This window comes from Marmota marmota, unplaced genomic scaffold, assembly GCF_001458135.2.
Source record: "Marmota marmota marmota unplaced genomic scaffold, marMar, whole genome shotgun sequence".
Classification (NCBI taxonomy): Eukaryota; Metazoa; Chordata; class Mammalia; order Rodentia; family Sciuridae; genus Marmota; species Marmota marmota.
Genome location: NW_026000153.1, coordinates 14318489 through 14340466, shown reverse-complemented (window position 1 = coordinate 14340466; position 21978 = coordinate 14318489). Strand labels below are relative to the sequence as shown.

At 36.3% G+C, this 21978-nt stretch overlaps 1 protein-coding gene across 2 annotated transcripts in view; it reads left to right on the top strand.

The window, feature by feature from the left end:
• Positions 1-21978, top strand: part of Amph (amphiphysin) — a 216667-nt gene that overhangs the window by 182796 nt on the left and 11893 nt on the right. The window contains exons 16-17 of one of the 2 annotated variants that reach the window (XM_048786475.1): positions 2113-2169; positions 6567-6692. In XM_048786475.1, coding sequence (XP_048642432.1) covers positions 2113-2169; positions 6567-6692 — 183 coding nt within the window. The remainder of the gene's footprint in view (positions 1-2112; positions 2170-6566; positions 6693-21978) is intronic. The other variant, XM_048786476.1, reaches the window with a different exon arrangement.

The following is a 21978-nucleotide window of genomic DNA, read 5'->3' as shown; positions in this document are numbered from 1 at the left end:
CTCTCCCTCTCTCTCTCTCTCTCTCTCTCTCTCTCTCTCTCTCTCTCTCTCTCTCTCTTTCTCTGGAGCAGTAGAATCTTCTTTTAAGCTCAGGGTTTCTTAAATTTTTCAAGGATGGGTTATGATCTGAGTCTCTTTTCATTCATTGTTCTAGATCCTTTTATTCCAAAATTTATATCTTTTGGTTTAGGGGAATTCTGAAGTTAATTTTTTTTCACTAACGATTTCTCTTTTGGTTTTCTTTTTCTCTCATTCTGCAATGCTTCTCTTTTTCATATGATATCTTCCTGAAATAGTCCAATTAACCTTTTCTTCTCATTTCCTTTTCTCCACTTTCTCTGCTTTCTACCTCTTCCAACAGATCTTTCATCCTGTACGTTTGTCATTTTCCAAGGGCTCTACTTATTCTTGGATATTTGTTCTTTAATAGCATCCTCTTCTTGTATTATGAATGCCACATCTTCCATTTTATTTCTGAGGATATTAGTAACCATTTTTGTAGCTATATTTTTTCATACAAATTCTTTGTTTCTTCCACTTGCATTTTTTAAAATTTAGTTTTTCCTTTTCATTTTTGAGGCTTTCTCTCAAATCTCTGGAATCTTGACTGAATAATCGTATTTAAAGTGGGATGATAAGAAACTAAGTAGAAACTTGTATAAGTTGGTAGGCCTCATTGACTGTGGGCATTGTTGTAGGACTTTCCAGCTCATATTTTCTGTTGAGAGCTCCTAATGTCAGATTTTTTAGGATTTTTCTTTTAAGCTGGTCAGACTCCTTAGGGAAGATTCCTATGGTCTCCTGTTTTGAGGAGTATAAGCCTGGCTGTACTGTAACAGAAGACATATGTTCTCCATACTTATTATATAAATGCTCACTTATTCTTTCTACTTTCCTAATATACCCTTGTGTCTCCCAGCCCAGAACCCCACTGTTTCAGTCTCAGCAGAAAGTCTTCTGCTGGATAGGAAGGCTCATGCTGTGTTTTCAGAATAGATGAGAGTATTTTGAGACTTACTCACTTAATTGTTTTTTTTTTTTTAGTTGTAGATGAACACAGTAATTTTACTTCATTTATTTATTTTTGTGTGGTGCTGAGGATCAAACCCAATGCCTCATATATGCTAGGAAGCACTCTACTACTGAGCTACAGCCCCCAGTCTTTGGTCACTTTTTGATAGACTTTGAACCAGTTCCCCTGTCTTGAGCAGCCCCCCTGCCTCCCATTTCCCTTGGTTACCTACACATTGAATCCTTGATTCTTTGGGAGCAATGAATTGGGTTGATTTGTGACATTTCTGTCATCATCTTTCAACACAAATCATTTGGATCCACCAAGTTACTTAGTGCTTATTCAGTGGCTTTCCAAATTAAAATTTTGTTAATTATCTTTCTTCCCATTCGTCTCATCCTGTGGTATTATGCCTTTAAAAAAATATCCCTTTATAGTAGTTTAGTTTAGATTCTGTAGGTAACAAAATTATATTACACACATTCAAATGACTGTCTTTAACCAAAGTCTTTGATTCCTCTTTTCTGTGGGGAGCCCCTGATGTCAGATTCTTCAGGCATATTTTTTCCCTTGAGATGGTGAGATTATCTGGGAAAGACTCTTTGGTCTCCCATCCAGAAGGTACAGAGCTTGGCTACCAGTACAATGGGAGATGAGCCTTGTGTCAGAGACCATTATTCCTTATGTTGTCTTCTAGATTGAGGTTTCAGATCAATGAAAATCCTTTTAAAAGGTTTTAAATAACACATAAATAACCCTTTCTGTTAAGTGATATAGTGAGAGTGCATTGCCATTATTTTAAAAAGTTTGAAGGTTAATTTCAGGTGTAAAACTACTAATTTCTAATTTGGTGTCACTATCCAGAAGAGAATCTATGCAAGAAAGATGTCCCCAAAGCCAGTGCCCTTTGCTTTTATGACTCTCACAATGTACTGTTAACCAAGATTTATATTTAGAATAACTATGGTTAATGTTTCATTTTCATTTTTGTTTCAGTGATTTTAAAAAGGGACCTTTAAAACTTAGAAATGTATTTATCAACAAACTGACAATAGCTAACTTAAATATCTTTTAAAGAAGTGTTTTCTCCTCATTTTCAGCCCCAGGATACTTCATTATTTACAATACAGACAGATCAGAGTATGATTGGCAGCTTGGTAAGTTGATGTGGGTCTGTATCTTTGGGAAGTTGTCAGATACCACCAGATGTGGTAATGCTAATATAAATTGATCATTCTTGTTTGTCTAGAGTTTGAATATCTAGAATATGATTTCTGCAGCTGCCTCTTTTGTAGAAATCAGGAGGGAACACATCTATAAAATTTTACTGTGATTTTGAGTTTGTTTACTCCTATTTATAAAAGGCACAGTGTTCCCAGCAAAAACCAAAGTATTTTAGGTATAGGCCTCAGTGGAGAACAGTGGATCTATCAAGGATGTGAATATTTCCATGTAATTGGAACTTAAGCTACAGGATTGAACATGAATTTGCTTTAAGAATTTATGCTTCAAAATTCTTCTTATTATTATTTTTTATTTTGGAAATAAGAGCACCCTGCTTCTCATCTCATCCCTTCATCTTGTGAGTTATAGAAAGAAGGAATGTAGAGTGTGGAGTTGTGGTTCCTAATTCAATGAAAAATAAGAGTAGAGAAATCTTAGGGAATGAGCAGGAGGCAGAAAGAGTTAGACTTGGCATTAAAGGAGATTCTTCTCTAAGATTGGTGTTGCAGTTACCATAGGAAGCCCTTTCAGCAGTATCTTACCAGAAAGCTGAATGAAGAGACCTTGAGACATGTGATTTGTGAGCTTGACACTGCTGCATTACAGAAGACTTTGTCTCTGTGAGGGTTAGTTCATGAGAGTTATTTGCAACACTATGATTTTCCCATGTACATAATGTATGATTATCCCAGCTTCCACCTTTCTCTCTGGAAACTTGGAATTAAGTTTAAGTAGAATGAATTTTTCATTTTAGACTATTTCAATTTTAAGATGGGAATTCTGTTCTAGGACATTTGTCTTAAAGGTTAATTTGATAGTTTTGCAAGACAAGTGTGTCTCTACTACCTTGCTGTAGATTGTTATACTTTTTTTTCCCCTGCCACTACCAAGTTAAATCTCTATGGCCTGCAAATAAATATTTGAATGCTTCCAAAAGAAATTATATGGTGTCAGTTTTGGAGCCAGAGAGACTCATTCTTCATGTTCATTGATGAATCTCAGCCTGGGTAATAGATCTGAAGGATGAGATTTTTAATTATCAATTGTGAATTGTTTAAGAAAAATTGAGAAATCCTAGCATAAAAACCATTATTTGGTTATAATTATTTGGTTATAATTAAAGTAACAATATTACTTTGATGAAGAAGATTCAGGCCCAGAATCCTATGGCTTTTAAATTTCTTTGAACATTTCCCTTTGTCCTTAGTTAGTTGTAGGAGCTTTCATGCCTGCCCTTCTCCATATATCTTCTCTGAAACAGACACCATGCCTCTTCTTTCTCTTGGGAACTTAGCTTCTCGTTCCCAGCAATAGAGGTGCTGCTAACATTCCTTATGTTGTGAGGAACTATGAAATCACAGTAATCCTATGTTTCTCAGTATATTGTGATTATACAGGATCTTTTTAGGAGCAGGAAAACTCCCTAAAAATAATGTTTCATTGACTGTTCTGAGAAGGTAGGCTTGAAATCTAGTACTCAGCTATACATCTCCCAGCCTGCATCTCATGGCCCCACAGATCATCCCTAAAGTACAAGATGAAACCCTTTTGAACCCCAAAACCTTGCTCAGGGCTCAGAGTTTTCCCCAAGGACCTTTGCAATTCTCTCTAAAATAGCTCTCCCAAGATCTGAGAAGGCAGGCACCATATTGAATTGTGAATAGACTCTTAATTCATTCTTCCATACCATCTTCTCTGCCTCTGCATTGACCTGGCTTCATCTCATCACAGAGGACTCCAGAACATGCACAACAAGGCCACGCTGTCAATTTTATTCTAAGGGAAGCATTCCATTTTTGAACCCCAAACAAAACCATTGTAGCATTCTGCGGCCACCAATACATTTAAATGGTCTCTCTCTTCTCTGAATGTATAGTGACTGCTACTTCAGATAATAGGAAATCATTACCAGCACTCCCAAATAGTTTAACATGATATTAAGTCATTAGCAGCATCTGTCAAGGGAGATATCCTGTAGGAAAAAAAAAAAAGAGGAGGGTGGGGTTGAGGCAGGGCACAATGCCTGTAGAACTATTTAGATCTTTCCACAAGATCTTGCTTACAATTTATATTTGTTTTTCTCTCTATTCTGAAAGAATATCTACAGATTTTATGCTACCTTAAAAGAAATAGAAGACACTTCTATTTCTAAATTAGAATAGCAGATTTTATGTGCAATCATGCTTCATTCTTACCTATCATTCAGTGAGATACATTTATCTCCTTTTAGTTTAAGTTGCAATGTCATAATATTTGGTATGATATGATAATATGGTAAAATGTGTTGTGGCTTAAGAGGACATAACCAGACCTATATCCTCTGTACAGCCATTACATTGTTCAATTTCAGCAAGCAAATGCAATTAGACTTATTTATAAAGTCACCTTAGTTATTCTTGCTACAGCATACAATTTCAGAATTTTCTCAGACTTCTAGAAACACAGACTCTGATGCAAACAACTGTTTTGCATTTTAAATTATCCTTGCATTTCTTTAAACATAGAATGATAAATGTATTTGACTCATACTTTGAAACTTCTCTTGGCTCCAAATCTGCCTTCAGACTTCCTCCACAGCATAGACTCACCTGCCAGGGAATAGCACCTGCCCAAGGAATTCTATGTGCTTTGTCAAATAGCCCTTTATGTCCTCCATTGTGTAGGTCATTTGATACCATCCTCTGGAGAAAATTACCTTGACTTCCCAGGTGGAAATATCATATCCTGAGCTTTTATAGCATCTGCTATGAAAACTTGTTCCATTATGAAGATAATTCTTTTTGAACAATAAAAGTGAAGTCTTTTCCAATAAAGAACACCTGAGATCATATTAGAGTAAATTCGATCTCACTGTTTCTTAAAAATTGTGTCAGACCATCTCTTAAAGGTTATAAAAGCCTATAAAAATATCAAATCTCTGCATACTTGTCTACCAATGTGTCTTTTAATTTTACTGTCCTTTGAAAAGATCAGTGGTGTGGTCAAGGCATGCATCACAATAAATGGTTTGGTGGAGGGCATAAAAAATGTAATTTATATATTTATCCAACACTAGGCAATTCATTATTTATTTTATATAACCTCAGCATAAGTTTTCTTGTAACTTCTCCATGAAACTTGTCATGTGCACTGACTTAGGTAAACATACAAGAGAAACAGATGTAGCTTTTGGTTACTTAAGGTGAGAATCTCTTAGAACTTAACTGATTTCTCCAAAGTATTAATTGGAGTCTTATTACTATTCTTGGAACATAATTTTAAAATTTTTTTGCAGTTTAAATGGAAAAGTTCTGATGGAAAAAGATCTTAATGACCCCTCTAGTGTTCATTTATTTAGTGAAATGGTCATGCTGGATAAATATGTTTATTACATTAATGACAAAGAGAGAATATTGGCAGTATCTGTGGTGATATACATTAGCTATGGCATTTTAATGGTCTGTTGTTATTTTATAGTGTTAATTTTAAAACAAAAAGTCTTGAGCTAAGAGATGCCAGAGATCTGATTCAGTATATAATTAGAATTAAGATGATATGTATGTATAGAAGTCCCATGGGGAATGAAAAGACCTCACCTTGCCCACACAATTAAAAGGATCTAATTGATACCATGGAAAGTACTGCTCTGTGGTTCTTTGAAGAATTAGTTTATTGTATGAATTAAATGGATTGCGAAGGATTTTGTCGGAGAGAGAAGGGAAAGAGGGATTATTTTAGAAATTTACAACAGACAAACAAAATATTTATAGTTGTGCTTCAAGCAGCCATGTGGCTAGGCCTGCTGTCCCCTAGCTTTGGAGATGACATCCTAACTTCATAGTGACCTATAGAATCAAATGAATACATTTTAATCTAAATATGGGGATGGCCCCTCACTTTTTTTTGTACAATACATATTAACAGCATTAAAAGATCCCAGAATTGTGTTCCCTGAAATTTCTTCCTCACTCCTCTCAACAAGCAAATATGGGCCCTCCTAGGGTTTCTGTGTCTCTCCTCTAAATAGCAGAAAGTATCATTTTAAGAACTTTTTATAGCTGTCAAAAAGAAATGAGTAGCCAAAATTGTGGTGTTTGCCTGACTTCAATGAAATGCATGTAGTTCTTGGTGATGAAAACAGAGAAGCTTAACAAGATTCATTTCTGTAATGGTCCATTATGCCAAATGGGAGGGAATTTTATCTGTTTCCAGCACGGATTTAATGAAGTTAGTAGCTACCTATACGATGACAAAAAAAAAAAAAAAAACAACTTTATTATCTAATATTCTATAATGTTACCTATTGACATGTTGAATCTTTTTCCTCTAACCCCAAAACAAACAATCCAAGGCTGAATCTGAACAGGTTCCACCCTCAGAGCCAAAAGCAGAGGAACCTCCTGCTGCTGCTGCACCTGTTGTCGGGCTGGACCTTGGACTGGAAACTAGGGCTGAGGAGCCAGTGGAGGAGGCAGTGGTGAGAGCAGCCTTCCTTCCCCATCCATTTACCTTGCTGCCATCATCTTGCTCATCTCCTGACCCTGTGTATCACTTCCCATCCATGCCTCACTTTGTCCAAACAAATTTCGTATCTGTCATGGTTCCCCCAGTTCAAGTAGCCTTTGTTACTTTGACAATGAAACTACATGCCTTTTCATTTTATTAAAAACAGGAAGATACCCAGAGAGCTGATGTTATGATCTAGAGAAAACTGCAGTGTTGCCACAGACATGACTCTTTAAGAAGGGCACCTTGATTCTTTCCAATACTCTCCCTTTTGTGATATTACTTGCAGGGAATCAGACTTGTCAATTCAGTGCTCCACCTATGATGGCTGGAGACCCATCCTTAACTAGGGACCAACTTATATGTGATAAAAATAAGAGTAAGAACTTTACAGATTGTGTGATCACACTAATTGCATATAATGTTAGTTTTGTATGTTGGTAAAGGCACAGTGAGGGACTGAAATTTCATATTCCAAACCCATGAATCTATTAGGATTTCTATGTATACAGCTAGGAATAGCGGAAATCAACTCTGTTCTGTCTCTGAGGATAATGGGGACCTTGAGGATGTATGGCGATCCATCTGTCTGTCTGGACACCTGCTTTTACCCTGATTCATGCTGCTATAAAAAAAATTCTCATTGCAAACTGGGATGAGATCTAATATGCACCAAGTTCATGAAATATAAAGTTGAAAATGCCAGTGTTGAGTGAAAGGTATATATTTATGAAATGCAGTAAAATGTCTCTCAATGATGTCAATTAAGGTGCTATTTATTACAGCCTTCACAGAATATACAGAAATAAGAAAAACAATTTCCCTATTACTGAAAGTAGGATTTCCTAGGTTAGATGCCTAGAAAGAGGAAAGCTATACTTCATGTTACTGCATGAGGTCACTTCACTGAGTAGTTCATTTATCAAATCAACAGTTTATAAGTAGAGAAATAAATAATAGGGATAGATAGTGATTGGACATAGTAATTAATAATGACTCAATTATCATATTTTCTATTTAAAGACATAGAGTTAGATCTAGTCTTGTAGGGAAAACAAGAAATGTGTTCATCTGGGGGTAAATCGCTCCACATATTTGTCTTTTTAATTACTGCTATAATTAAGGAGATAGTTGATTTTAAAATGAATATGCCCAATGACAGGGAGTTATAAAGACACTGTTTTAGTCAGCTTTTTGATTGTAGTAGCAATGAGACCTGACAAGAACAATTAGAGGAGAAAAAGCTGATTTGGGCTCCGTTTCAGAGGTCTCAGTTAATAGATGACCAACTCCATAGCTCTGGGGTCAAGATGAGGCAGAACATCATGGCTGAAAGGTAGGGTGGAGAGAAGCAGATCAGGAAATGACAACAAGGAAGGAGAATGAGAGCTCTGATCACCAGGGACAAAATATTAACCCCAAAGACATGTCCCCATGTCCTATCTACTCTAGCCACATCCTACCTGCCTACAGTCACCACCCAGTTAATCCATTGCCATGGACTAATCTACTGATTCAGTTACAACTCTCATCATTTATCACCTCTGAAACTTCTTGTGTTGTTTTATACGTGAACTTCTGAGAGATACCATATATCCAAACAATAACAGATACTGGTTAGGATTTGAAGGAAATTGATTCCGAAAGTTCTCATCAAATTTCTCTTTTGAATGGCAGCACAGTCTTCATCTTCACCAGTGCTTTTGAACTACACTGACACTAGTGCCCCAGGCTATTCAGTGTTAGGCCTAATGCATAATGCCCATGTCTTTGAGCTGGGACAGCATTTGATGTGCAGTAGGTGGGAGATGTGAGTAGACAGCTAACCTACAGACACCTACATGGATTCTCTCTGATCCCTTCTCAGACTGCCATGATCACCTACCAACTCATACTTATCCCCATTCTAAAGTTCTAGAAGTAACTTTTTAATAAAATCCAAGTTCATTGGTTTTCTAATTAATAATATTCACAACTACCCATTATCAAATACCTACTAAGTAGTACCTAATATATTACAGATTAAGTATCCCTTATCTGAAATGCTGAGACCTGAAATATTTTTAATTTCAGATTTTTTTTTAAATTTTAGAATACTTGTATATACATACTGAAATATATTACAGATGGTACCCTAGTCTAAACAAGAAATTCATTTATGTTTCATAATTTTTTATACATATAAACTGAATGTAATTTTATGTAATATATTTTAGTGTTCCTCACATGAGGCCAAGTGTGGAATTTTTTATTTCCGGCACTATTTTGTCAGATCCCAAAATGTTTTGAATTTTGGAGCATTTCAGATTTTGAATTTTCTAACTGGGGTCGCTGAACCTGCACATGACTTATAATCTTTTTAACTGAGGGTGATTTAAAAAATATTTAGCCAACTATTGTACAAGCATCAACCATTACTAAATCCCTAATGCTGGATAAGAAGCTATTTGGGTGAATTTTTATTCTAAAAATACTTTTCCACCTTATAGGTAAACTTTAGACGATCAAAAATGGCAATTCTTTGTGAAATATAAGGCAATTAGAGTGTCTTTGGAAGGATTCAGGCATGTCCTGAGACCCAGAGATGATATAAGAATAATAGATGCAGAGCTCATAGTGTGAACCACTCTTTCCAAAAAGAAAAATAAACATCAAGTTCATTTCTCTATATGGGCTGAGAAATAGTAGTAATAGTGTTAAATAATATACTCACCAAAATATACTCACCTAAAGTGCCTGCTTTTCATGTTTCCTAAATAGACTTGGATGAAGCACTTCTTCCCTTCTACATAGAAGAATTATACCACATAGAATATAGTTTTGATTTTGAGAGTAGATATATATCTTCTTTCTTCTGGTCATTTTATTTGAGTTCTTTTTTATATATATAAAAGAAAGACTTCTTTTTTTGTTAGATGTATGGTATTTAGTTATAAAAACAAAAACCCACACCTTGTCCCTAGCATTAATTAATAGGCGGCTATGGTTGTCATCCGTCAGGACTGGGTTGATGTGACCTTTGGAGGTAATCCTTTTTACTGCTGAAATGTCACCACACAGTTATTAGTTCAGCTTTTGACAGAATGCATTTCATCTGAGGTGAGGTGAAGTTTGTGGTGGCTTTGTTAAAAGAGAGAGAGAGAGAGAGAGAGAGAGAGAGAGAGAGAGAGAGAGAGAGAAAAGAAAAGAAAAGAAAAAAAGAATCAAGTCTAAGATCAAGTGTAATTTATAGAACAGGAAATTTTAGTAGTGGTTCCCAAAGAAACCTGAGGTTTTTAAGAAACATTTAATTACTATATTTCTGTTTTGTTTTGTTGTTTTATTTCCTACATATTGTCTTTGTTTTTTTCTTAGAAAATCAAATTTTACCAGTATGTCTACAGGATACATTTTAAAATCAACACTCTTACTTTACTTTTTCTAGACGTTTCTGTTATGTGAGTAATGAAAACAAACTTCAGAAAACAATGGATTTCAGTGTTTATTTTATTATATTTATTTCATCAGAGAATTAAGTTAAAAATGCAGATAAATACATGTATAGAATCAATTCATAATATATAATTTAGTCATAGTTGACCATTTACCATGTGTGCAATTTCTTTTATTTTTTTTAATCTATTTTTTTTTGAGAGAGAGAGAGAGAGAGAGAATTTCAATGTTTATTTTTCAGTTTTTGGCGTACACAACATCTTTGTATGTGGTGCTGAGGATCGAACCCGGGCTGCACGCATGCCAGGCGAGCGCGCTACCGCTTGAGCCACATCCCCAGCCCCTGTGCAATTTCTTTTAAAGGAATAAAATTTTAATTGCATTTTCTTTAAGGGAGGCCCCTTCTATTTTTCTCTAAATTCCTGTCAGCTGATGTGAAGTAGACCCTTTTTTTGCCTATTATTTTAAAAGAAATAATGTGCTGTAATTAAATTTAAGGTTAGTACAACTTAACATGTAAAAGAAGAAAAATTGAAGTAAAGATGTTTTTAGAATAGTTGGAGAATCATGGGGATGATGAAACATTATTGACCCAATTATTTGAGTACCTACTTTTGGTTTTGCTGTGGTTTGTTTTTTAAAAATTTTAACAAACATATGTTGACTCATCAAGACAAATTACTCCAATAAGAATATACTAGAGTTGCCAGAGTATATCCTCTGAACTCCCTTGATAGGAATATTTCTATCTGCTTGAATAGAATGCCTGTGTTCATTTCTCTTTCTCTCAGTTGAGAGGGATATTTGAATCTTCCTAGTTATAGGCACAGTTCTAGCCCTGGGGAACACAGTGATGCAGGAAACAGACATGGCTCCTGCATCCTGCTTTCCAAACTTGGAGTGGAGATTGACATTACACAGAGCTCAGGGACTCCTTCTGCAGCAGTCATATAAATGGGGAACAGTATTTCAGTTTTCTCCATGTGCAGAGTAAGCATGAGAGCTGGGGTTTCCACTGTACCTCAAGATGTGATCTCCCAATGTCAGAGAAGATACCAAAGACTAGATGAAGCCAGGGAACTTGATTTACTGTCTGTCCTTTGTTGACACAGAATCACTCAACTCTAAACTCTAAGTGCTCAAATTGAAGTATGCATGCTTTAAATTAAAATTTTATGATAAAAAATACACATGTATGTGTATGTGTGTCTTTTATTTTTTAAAAAGAGCCTTGGAGATAGACATAGCTTTTTACCTTTCTCAGAAAAAAATTGTAGAAATGGTTAGTTTCTGAGTTTGATTATATTTCCATTAGGATCTAATTATATTTTCAGCATTCCTCAGGCCAAACAGGAGATTCTATTTTTGTCTTCTTCCACAGTGCCCAGCACAGAACAGGGTGTGTGACACATGCCAAGCAAATTCTCAATTGTTGTTTTGCTGTTTGGTTAACACTGTTGTTTAGGAGTCTTGAAAAGTTCTATAGTTTAGTCTCTTTAAATGAAAATATGTTCATTTTCTCTTTCTTTCCCTCTTTCCTTCCTCCCTCCCTCCCTCCTTCTTTCTCTCTCTTCCTCCCTCCCTCCCCCTCTTTCTCTTCCTCCCCCCACTCTCTCTTTCGTCCCTCCTTCCTCCCTCCCTCCCTTCCTTCCTTCCTTCCTTCCTTCCCCATTCAGATACTTTGGTTTTTTCTATTTAGGAAAAAAAAGGCACTTGTCATCAAAAGCAGTGCTAATTTTCTTTTTCTGCTTCAGAGTATCTTTGTGGCATCTAAACCTCATTGTCTCAGATGTAAAAATGGAGTTAGTAATGATTGTTATTTGCAATTAAGCTACAAAACTTAAAATTTTTCCTATGAGGGCTTAGAAATAATATGTCTCATTAGTTTGAGCATCTGGCACATCAAGTACCTCCATCAATTACATTTTGATGATATTATCATGATCGTCCTCGTGAAAAGTTGATGAGAAGCAAATCAACAAAAGCAGGCAAAACACATGCTTGGGAAGGAGATGGCAGCCTTGGGACAGTGACAATGCTTTTCCAGTTTTGCCTCTTTTCACATATGATAAGGGACCTTATATCTCTGTCTCCTGCATCACAGATTTCCTTTTGGTTCCTAAAGAATCTGTGTCCCAACAACATTGTTCTTCTTAAGAGGACTCTGTCTCTTCTGGAGTCCTTCACTCTGAGTCCTTTGGTAGGGGATTTCCTGGCCTTCTTTGCCAGGGCACAGTGAGTATTCAGAGAACTGGGATGCTGTCTCAGCTGTGCCCTCCTTTGAGGTGGTTTTAAATGGAGGACAAAAGGCAGATGACCTCCAGGTACATCCAATTTCAAGTGTCTGGGCCTTGATCTTTTCTAGGAAGAGATGAAGGTATCCAGGAATAAAATGAAGGTAATGAGACTGGGGCCATCATCACACATCTCAGAGCAGGTTGGCCTAGGTTTGTTATTTATTCCATCTCCAGAACAAGGAGCTATTGTTACTGGATACGTGGCTGGTACTGTTTTTAACCACCTAGCAGCAGCTGAGTAGCACACACAGACATCCATCTTCTCTGCTTTCTGAGATTTGATATCCCAAAGGCCTTCTTGAACAGGCCCAAGTGAGAATTCTGTAATGTTATTTGTTCAGTGTTATCATAATTATATGTGAACAGAAACATCAGGATTCAGATTGTTCTTGCACAATGGGGGAGCCGTGTGTGTGTGTGTGTGTGTGTGTGTGTGCTTCTGAGAACTGAAACCAGGGGCATGTTACCACCGAGTCACTGAGCTTTTTTATTTTTTATTTTGAGACAAGGATAGACTCAAACTTGTGATCTTCCTGCTTGAACTTTCCTAGTCATTGATATTACAGGTATGCACCCCCATGCCTGGCTGCCTAGTGATTTTTAATTGTTACTTTTAGCATGTACTTTTTATTGATGTAAAATTCATATAACATAAAATAAATCACTTAAACGTGAACGGTTTAGTGGCATTTGGTACATTCATAATGTTCTACAACTATCACCACTGTCTAGTTCCAAAACATTTTCATGACCCCGGGTTAAAATCCCATACGCATTGTGTTAATCAGCTTTTCATTGCAGTGACAACACTACCTGACATGAGCAACTTCAATGAGGAAAGATTTATTGTACCTCACAGTTTCAGAAGTTTCATTTCATGGTCCGCTGGCTCCATTGCTTTGGGTCTGAGGTGAGGCAGGACATCAGGGTGGAAGGGCATGGCAGGGGAAGGCTGCTCTCCTCATGGCATCTGAGAATCAGAGAGAGAGAGAGAGCGAGAGGGAGAGAGAGAGAAAGGGGCTAGTAACCCACTTCCTCTAACCATGCCCTGCCTGCCTACAGTTTCCACCTCCCCCCCCAGTAGTCCATTCCCATTATGCATCTGTCAAATGGATTAATCCACTAATGATCCCTCATTATCTAATAACTTTCCCAAAGCCCCACCTCTGGATATTGCTGCTTTGGGGACAAAATCTTCAACACATTAACTTTTGGGGCACATTCCAGATCCACGGCTTAGCACCTGTTTAGCAGTTACTCCCATTGTTTTCTCCCTCAGTCCTTGGTTCCTGCCAGTGGCCCTTCTAGCTGTATGGATTTATCTGTTTTGGATTTTTCATATAAATGGACTCATACCATATATGATTGATTATATGTCTACTTTGACATATCCTTTTTGTCACATACTAAATCTAGTACTTTAGCTCAGTGTCTCTAATATGGCTTCAGTTGTAATTGACCTCAGGATAAAAAACTCATAATCTCTTTCTTAGTTCATATTGGCCTCATTTCATAACACTCCACTGAAACCATTCCTGGCCATCAGTACCACTAGGTAGTCTGTAGACTACCATTCAAATGCTAAGAAAGACAACTTATTTCAATACTAAAACCCTAAACCCCAATATCAAGCCCAGTTCCACCCCATATGTGGGGTCAGAATTTAGACCTGAAAGAATCACACTGCTGTATTCTACTGGTTCAGCTCTCTCACTCTATGGGTGACAGTGCAGAGATTTCTTGAGTTCATAGATAACATGAATGTAACCCCCAGATCAATGTGTGCTGATACCCTTCTTGCACTTTCTTATTCTGTTCATCCCCTCAAAACCTCCAGAATCAAAGGCCCTTTGCTGCTTAGACCACTCTTTATTAGTCTTACATAGACATGAGCAGGAACCATAAGCATAATAAGGAAAAAGTGCTTGATTTGAAATCAGATATCTCTTGCTTTCCCTGGAAAATTGCCTTTGGTTCCAACATTGAGTGTGAAGCAGCTCAAATGCTACCTTTGAGAAGTCTTGTGTGTGGCCTGAAGTGAAAGGTATAGTATGACCAAACTACCAAGAGAGGTTAAGTTTTAGTAAAAACCTAGAAGGACGCAGTTTGATCAGTGACAGCCACTGCTTCACATATCATGCAAAGATGATATAGCTAGGCAGGATAAAATGTTTATTTTGAAGCAAAGGCGTTTTAAAAAACAACTCCAAGGATAGAGGCATAGCTCAGTGGTACACCATTTGCTTAATGGCATACATGAGACCCTGGCTTTGATGTTCAACACTACAAAAAAAATTTTTAAAGTCAAGTTAAACAATCTCTAACAAACTATTGGCAAGTTCCATAGAAACTGTCCATTGTGGCTGCTCCAGAAACCACTATTTTCACATCTCCCCATCTCTGAGCAAGCATAATATTTACTTTAGTTTCAAAAGACTCAACCACTCCTGTTTGCTTTGTAGATAAATCATGAATTCTAAATACTGATATGAGTAATTATTGGATATTCTGCCATGTCTTCAAAGGCCAAATTAACAAAAATGAAATAATTATCTTTGGTACCTCTGCAGAAGACCTTAATTTTTCAAGGAAGTTGTGTAGCTAATTCCAACAGTTGTTGCCTTGGCAACCTGCTGCCAGCCATTTGGTTGCACCAGGACCCAGCAGCTAAGACTTTGTGATAGGACTGCAGGCAAGCCTAGGAGAGCAGATGAAAACGATGATTGAGATGAAAATTAGGGAGGGTAATTCCTACTAAATTCCTTTAATAAAAAGTACATAAATGTGTAAAAAAATGTACAGTACCAGATACTACCTTTGAAAGGAATTCCACTGGGGCTATCATTGCAAGGGAGAATTTGCCTTTATTGTCTGACTGGGGTAAATTTTTGACTTAGTGTGTTTTCTACATAATTTGTGTGAAGAGGAGTACTAGCCACCAGCCTGTGTCTTTTTATAGGATTCTTCTCTCTGGGACTATAGCTACCTCTTGAGCATTTCTTTAAAATGGATCCTGAAGAAAATTTTGTCTTTTCATAAAAATACCAGGGTCTTTAGACAAGTCAAGAGCTTGAGTTAGATCTAGAGTTAGGAGTGGGCAGTGAAAGGCAATAGTAGCCTGTGGCTGGGATTCTCACCATGCTTATCTCCTTTTGCTATCTTCTTGAGTTTACACAGTCAGGTCCAAAGGGACTTTCTCCAGTTCTACTACCAGGTAGCGGAAGAGACAGAACTAAAACGCCAGCTTCTTCTCCGATGTTACTTCTACTCCATCATAGTTCCTTTTTTGCATATGAGAACATTCAGCCATCTGGACCTTCTAGCTTGGGATACTGCTAATCTCTAACTCATGAACATATTATAAATATCTAAGTGTTCAATTTCTAACTCTTCTCAGTTGCACTACAATGGGTGAATCCAGCCAATGAGCAGTTGAACCCCTCCCCCCCCCACACACACACCCCATTTCTTGTGCTTTCTAAATAGTGAAATCTTTAGGACAATTGGCCTAAACAAGATAAAGAAGTTCTATCAAACTAATATCTTATTGGTATTTTTTATTGTGTAATTTGCCCTGTTGATAAAGGGATTTGATGACATAGTTTCTTAGGTTTCCCAATAGTACATGAATTTTTTAAAAATGCATCTTATTTTAAAGAGTGGCATTTGAAGAATGTGGGTGATTGCATCAGCTGTGTGTAAGGATGCACTCATATTCTTCATCAAATGCAGCTTGTTTGGAGATGTCAGTAGGAACCAGAGGGTACGAGGAGGTGCTCCAGTTCTCATAATTACGGTACAACTTCTGAATTTTAGGAGCGTGTTTTCTTCTCGATGCAGACTAGTGTGGAAAAACACAGAACATAGACTGTTCTAATCCTGCCTTACTGACTAGGTGAATTACTTAAACTCTGTTAGTTAACTTATCTAGAAAATGGGAATTACCTTTAATGGAGTGTTAGAGAACAATATGCAATGAATGTGAACCCTCTGAGTTGGCACCTGGAAAACTATAGATTCACAGTAAATGTCAGTTTTCCCCACAGGGAATGCACATCTAGAAACTGACAAGCAGAAGCCCTCTGTGCATCAGAATTATTATTCTTTATACTTGGGACAAATTGGTAAGCCTGGAATTTAGTGGTTTTTTTTTCAGCCAGGGATCTCACAAAGAGAAATGTCAGGAAGATGCTATACACTGACTTAATTGTCTTGTAGCCATCAAAGGGTATATTATATTTAGCTAAAAATTGAAATATATACATCTTATTTTTTTACTTATCATTGATGTAATTTACTCAGGAATATTTTAGAGAACATGAAATACATTGTAGGAGGGCATAAATTGAAGATACTATGAGAAAACTGAAAACACTAAAAATTTAGAGTACAAAAAATAAATTAACTTTTATCAGGACTCCCCCCCCACACACACACACTTTAATGCAAAGCATAGGATTCCTTGAATTATAATAATGAGACTGAAATAGAGAAATATGTGGCAGTGTCATCCATCCCCACCCTAGGTACAAGGCAACTGGAAACTACCTCCCCTATCCCCAGATTATACAACTGCCCTTCTAAAGCATCAAGGCCTTGGGGCCTGCTCTTATTCCCATGCTACTACATCCTTTGGAACCTATATTTGAAGATTAAAATCAGGGGGTTATGTATAAAGACTTGATGAATCTCTCTCCAGCTCCTGATCTTCAGTATTTGAGCTGAAGTTTTCCTAGTTGAAGGAATTATTACATGTAGATGATACAAAATCACCATCAAAAGGCAAAATGAGGAGAAAATACTGTTTTTTATTTAATTGAAAGCTAAAAAACAAAGTTACACAAACGATTGGAAATAAAAAAGTGCTACAAAAAAACCCCACAATGAGATAGACCTCATATTCATACTTCTCAACACACAATCAGAAGTTGTTGTAGCTTTTCATATAGGTTTTGAGTTAAGAAAAAATCACATTGTAGTAATCTACTCCAACTGAGTAGTGGGTCATGTATGAAAACATCAGAAAGACAGCTGTTAAGGGTCTGTGGATGCTCCATAAAATTTTTCAAAAACATTTTATGAAGATATATTGCAATTGACTGAAAGATGAATCCAATCAATTTTATGGATAAGTTGAAGACATGGTAAAAGAAATGTAGCAACCTGTCAAATGAAGATCCTTGATGGTGAGCACTTGAAGGTTTGCTATATAATTCTTTTGATTTCTTATGTTTGAAATTTTCACAATGAAATATTTGGATAAACTTAAAAATTATTTCCATGGAGACACATAAATAAATAAAATGGCAGTGTATTTAAATCATTTAAATATATAGGCTGTACAATTATTTGTTTACAAACTGAAGAGCTCTTTCTCAGTTTGTCATTTATAATACTTAAAAACTGGCAGTCAACTGGTATTTAATGGTAGAAGAACTGTTAAACAAATGGTTAAATAAAAAATTAATAAAAGGACTGTATAGCCATTGGTACAATTTTTCTAAGAAACAAGATCTGTGGGGGCTGGGGTTGTGGCTCAGTGGTAGAGCGCTTGCCTAGCATGCACAAGGCACTAGGTTCGATCCTCATCACCACATAAATGTAAAATAAAGATATTGTGTCCACCTAAAACTAAAAAATTAATATATAAAAAAACACGGTCTGTGTTACCTAATGAAGGAATTTAACCCCCGTACAATTACAACATGAATACAAATACATAGAATATATCATGAGTGATTTCTTTTTATCATGTTTAAATCCCTGATATCCATTTTTTAAAAAATGGGAAATATGCTTATTCTCAGTTAAAATAATCTACCTTATAAATAAATGTGGAATTTCATACTTAGTTGAGGGAATATCTTCAGTTGTCCTCATCTAGAACAGTAACATTGGCAAGCTGCTTTTTAGGCATTGTTCAGAAATAATGCTGCCAACTAAACAATGAATGAATGAATAGATGACATCAACCTTGGCAATCACAAATTCTCCTACAGCCTGTGACTACTCTTACATGTTTTGGGGTTTCAGTCCTTGTGGTCTAGCTTTCAGAGTGCCATCTCATGGAAGGGCTGGGAGTTTCTGTCACCCAATTCGGATTGCCTACTTTGCAGATTTGACACCTAGGCTGTTGTTGTACTGTATCCATCATTCCACTTCCAGAATATTTTGCTAACACAGTTATTGGTATTGAAAGGACCTTGGCATGAATGGCATAGTCATATTGCTTTCCTCCAAGGCAGAAGATAAGAAAGCAGGGAGGTCCATATGGTATAGTATAGTGAAAACCACAGCTCACCCTCCCCAAGAAGAATTCTGTGCTGGTAGATGTGACTTCTGTGGGATGCATATCCAAGTCAGCAGTAATCCTGATGCCTGTGCCTCATAGACCTCATGGATATGGTAAACCACATGTATCCAAGGTCAGGGAGAACTTTTTCAGTCTCTCTTTGCATGAGATATTTCAACCATAAATATAGTTAGCCAATAGATAGTACAGTGTTAGCAGAAGATAGGATGATGGTGTTTTAAGATTTGAAGTGAAGAGAAAAATTGGATAGTATTGACTATCAGAATCTTGAGATACTTAGAGTAGTTTCAGTCCTCTGGTCTTCCTAGGTAATATTTTTTTAGAAGAGAAAATAGCAGTCATTTATCTCTGAGGTTTCCTAGCAGATATAACATCTACCATACCAAGCAGGGTGTAGAAAATGTTTTTCTTTTCTAGATCTAAAAATAGTCAAAATGTGAGATGAATAAAAAGAATAAAAGAAGGTTAACTGTGGGACCCCAAACCCTTCCATTCTTTACTTAATTTATCTGGAGCTAACACCTAATTTTAGCAAGGGTGGGGAGGGGTCTTACTTTGCTTTGTTTTAATGTTGTTGTCAGTAAATATACATTGGAAATATTGAGAGGAGAGAAAAAACTGTGGAACAGATTCCAGACAGAAAGGGAAGATTTTCAGCCCAATCTCAGAAATAAAAAGCTATGGGGAAGTACAGAGAGTGAAAAATCCTTCTGTTTATGTAATGTTTTTAAACCCTGTCAAATCAAAGCAATACTGAACAGCATCTAGACAAATGGAAATTCATTACTAATGGACTCAGAAGGGAATGTGGGAGGGTTAATTTCTCTTTTCCTTTTTCAAATAGGTTTTTCAATTTATTTGGCTATTCCTCTCTAGAGTCAAAGTGCTGGTTTCCTTAGTACCTTGTATTTGACAGCATTTATTTCAATATTTTAGTGATTTTCATTTGTTACTATTCTTATACACAATTCTGTATATAAATTTTATCTATCTATCTATCTATCTACACTATCTATCTATCTATCTATTACAAAGTCAATTGCTGAGGTGCTGAGTCTGGGATACTTGCTTCTTTTAGCTTTGAGAACACGGGAGCAGTCAGACAGAGCCCTTGGCCTCCATCTGCTGGTGGTTGGTGTCAAAGCAACTATGCCATTAGGACTAAAGCATGTCTAGCCAACAAGCCCTGTTTAAATTATTCAGCAAAAGAAGGATGATAACATGTATATCTTGCAACATAAAATCTGATACAGTCAAATTGGTAGATATATAGAGAATAGAGATCAATTATGAACTAGTGATTAGAATTATATGAAATGAGTTAAAAAGTTTACCTTTTTGCCAGCACATCAAGTCACAGAAAAATATCCACTTAAAAAGAGGTCTGGTCAATTCAGGTGACAGAGAAATCTAATTACTAATAATATGTGCTTGGCATTTATGTATAGTTGGGGGTGTCCTATGAAATAACATAATGTCTGCTTTTTGATCTATAGTAATGTGTCTTTATGTGTTGGTGTGTGTGTAGTGGTACATATACTCTGTTTATCCATACAGTTTGTATGTATTTAGCGTCCATCTAGTTCAAAGCTATTGAAACCACTGGGATTCTCATAGGTGACAGATAAATAACTCAGAAGTGTGAACATACTACTTAACCTTCTACATTTGAGTCTTTAAGTTTATTATCTACACATTGTCTTTTTGAATGGTTTCCAATGTGGAAGAAACTTTGCTAGGTCTTTAATGTTCTGGTGAAAGTCTACTGATTTCTCTCAAAATAAAGCTATGAGTAATTGGGCACAGTGGCACATGCCTATAATCCCAACAACTCAGGAGGAAGGTTTGAGGCCAGCCCACTCAATTTAGTGAGACCCTGTCTTAAGAAAAAAAAAATAAAGGATTTGGGGGTGTAACTCAGTGGTAGAGTGCACCTGGGTTCCATCCCCAGTACCACACATACACAAGCAATTGTTCATTGTTTTGGGGGGAATTAGGATGCACTCCTAATTTATGATCTGATTATTACTCTTTTGACAACAACAATAATAACATCCATAAAAAGATGGATGGTTCTGTAAAACAAGAGATGTAATTTTCTTAAATTTTTAAATGTGAATTTTCAGTCAGTCACCAAAATATGAATCCCCAAGTAGTTATTAACCTACTCCAATAATTATCAGCATTAATGATTCAATTTAAACAATTATCTCTTACAATTCACATAAAAGAATTACTTTTCGGAACTCATGCGTTTTAATAACAGGGTAGAAAATAAAGAAATGAAGGCTATGTTCTGGCAAGTAACTACATTTTGGGTCATTGCTCACTTTGTAGGAAAGCCAAATTCTCATAATAGGAGGATTTTATATGAGAGAGAAAAGTAATTTTCTGAGAATATGAGTGGCACTTCATTATGTAACAAATAGCACAGCTATTTACATTTTTTTCATAAATGTAAAACTATGTTGTAGAAAAGGTACTTGGTAAGAAGTTATTTTTATTATTAAATTTATTGTAAGTTTGAGGCAGAAGAAAGGTCCCCCCCCCCGGAAGTGACTTAACTTCTGGAAGATTCTCCACAAAGATTTGAAAATTTGTACTGAAATGAAGTTTTTCTAAAACTCTGATATTGCCTGATGAGGATGCTTCTGCAAAGTACATTATAACAAGGTTGGCTGTGTGGCTGGCTTATGTCCCTCATTTTCCATCTTATACCCACACAGAGTATGCTCCATGCCATTCCAGTGTTCAGAGGTTTCCAAGATTAGGACTTTCCTGACTTGATCAAAAGAACTGGGTAGAATTTATTCAGTAAAGGCAAGGAATAGCTGGTGCTAATCACATCTCTGAAAAAGATCAATTTTTGAAATCTGTATCCTGGGTATATTATATGAGATCAATCTAATATCCTTCCTCAGTATTTCTGATTTGAACCCCTCAGATCAGGTCTGCCAAGTGGATGTTATCAGAATCTTATTAAAGAGTCATACTCCAAACAAATTTGTTCAAAATTAAAACTTTTGATTACACTTCCTTTATTTTATTATTGCAAGTTTTTAATACTCCTTAAAACTTTTTTTTTTCTATTTTGATTCTTCCAGTAAAGACCCCAAATATGATTTTGATGTTTTTCTGGCCCATATACAACTCTACATAGGTTTGGATTATTTTAACACATATTTGATTACAAAAATTATTTTTCCATCATAGTC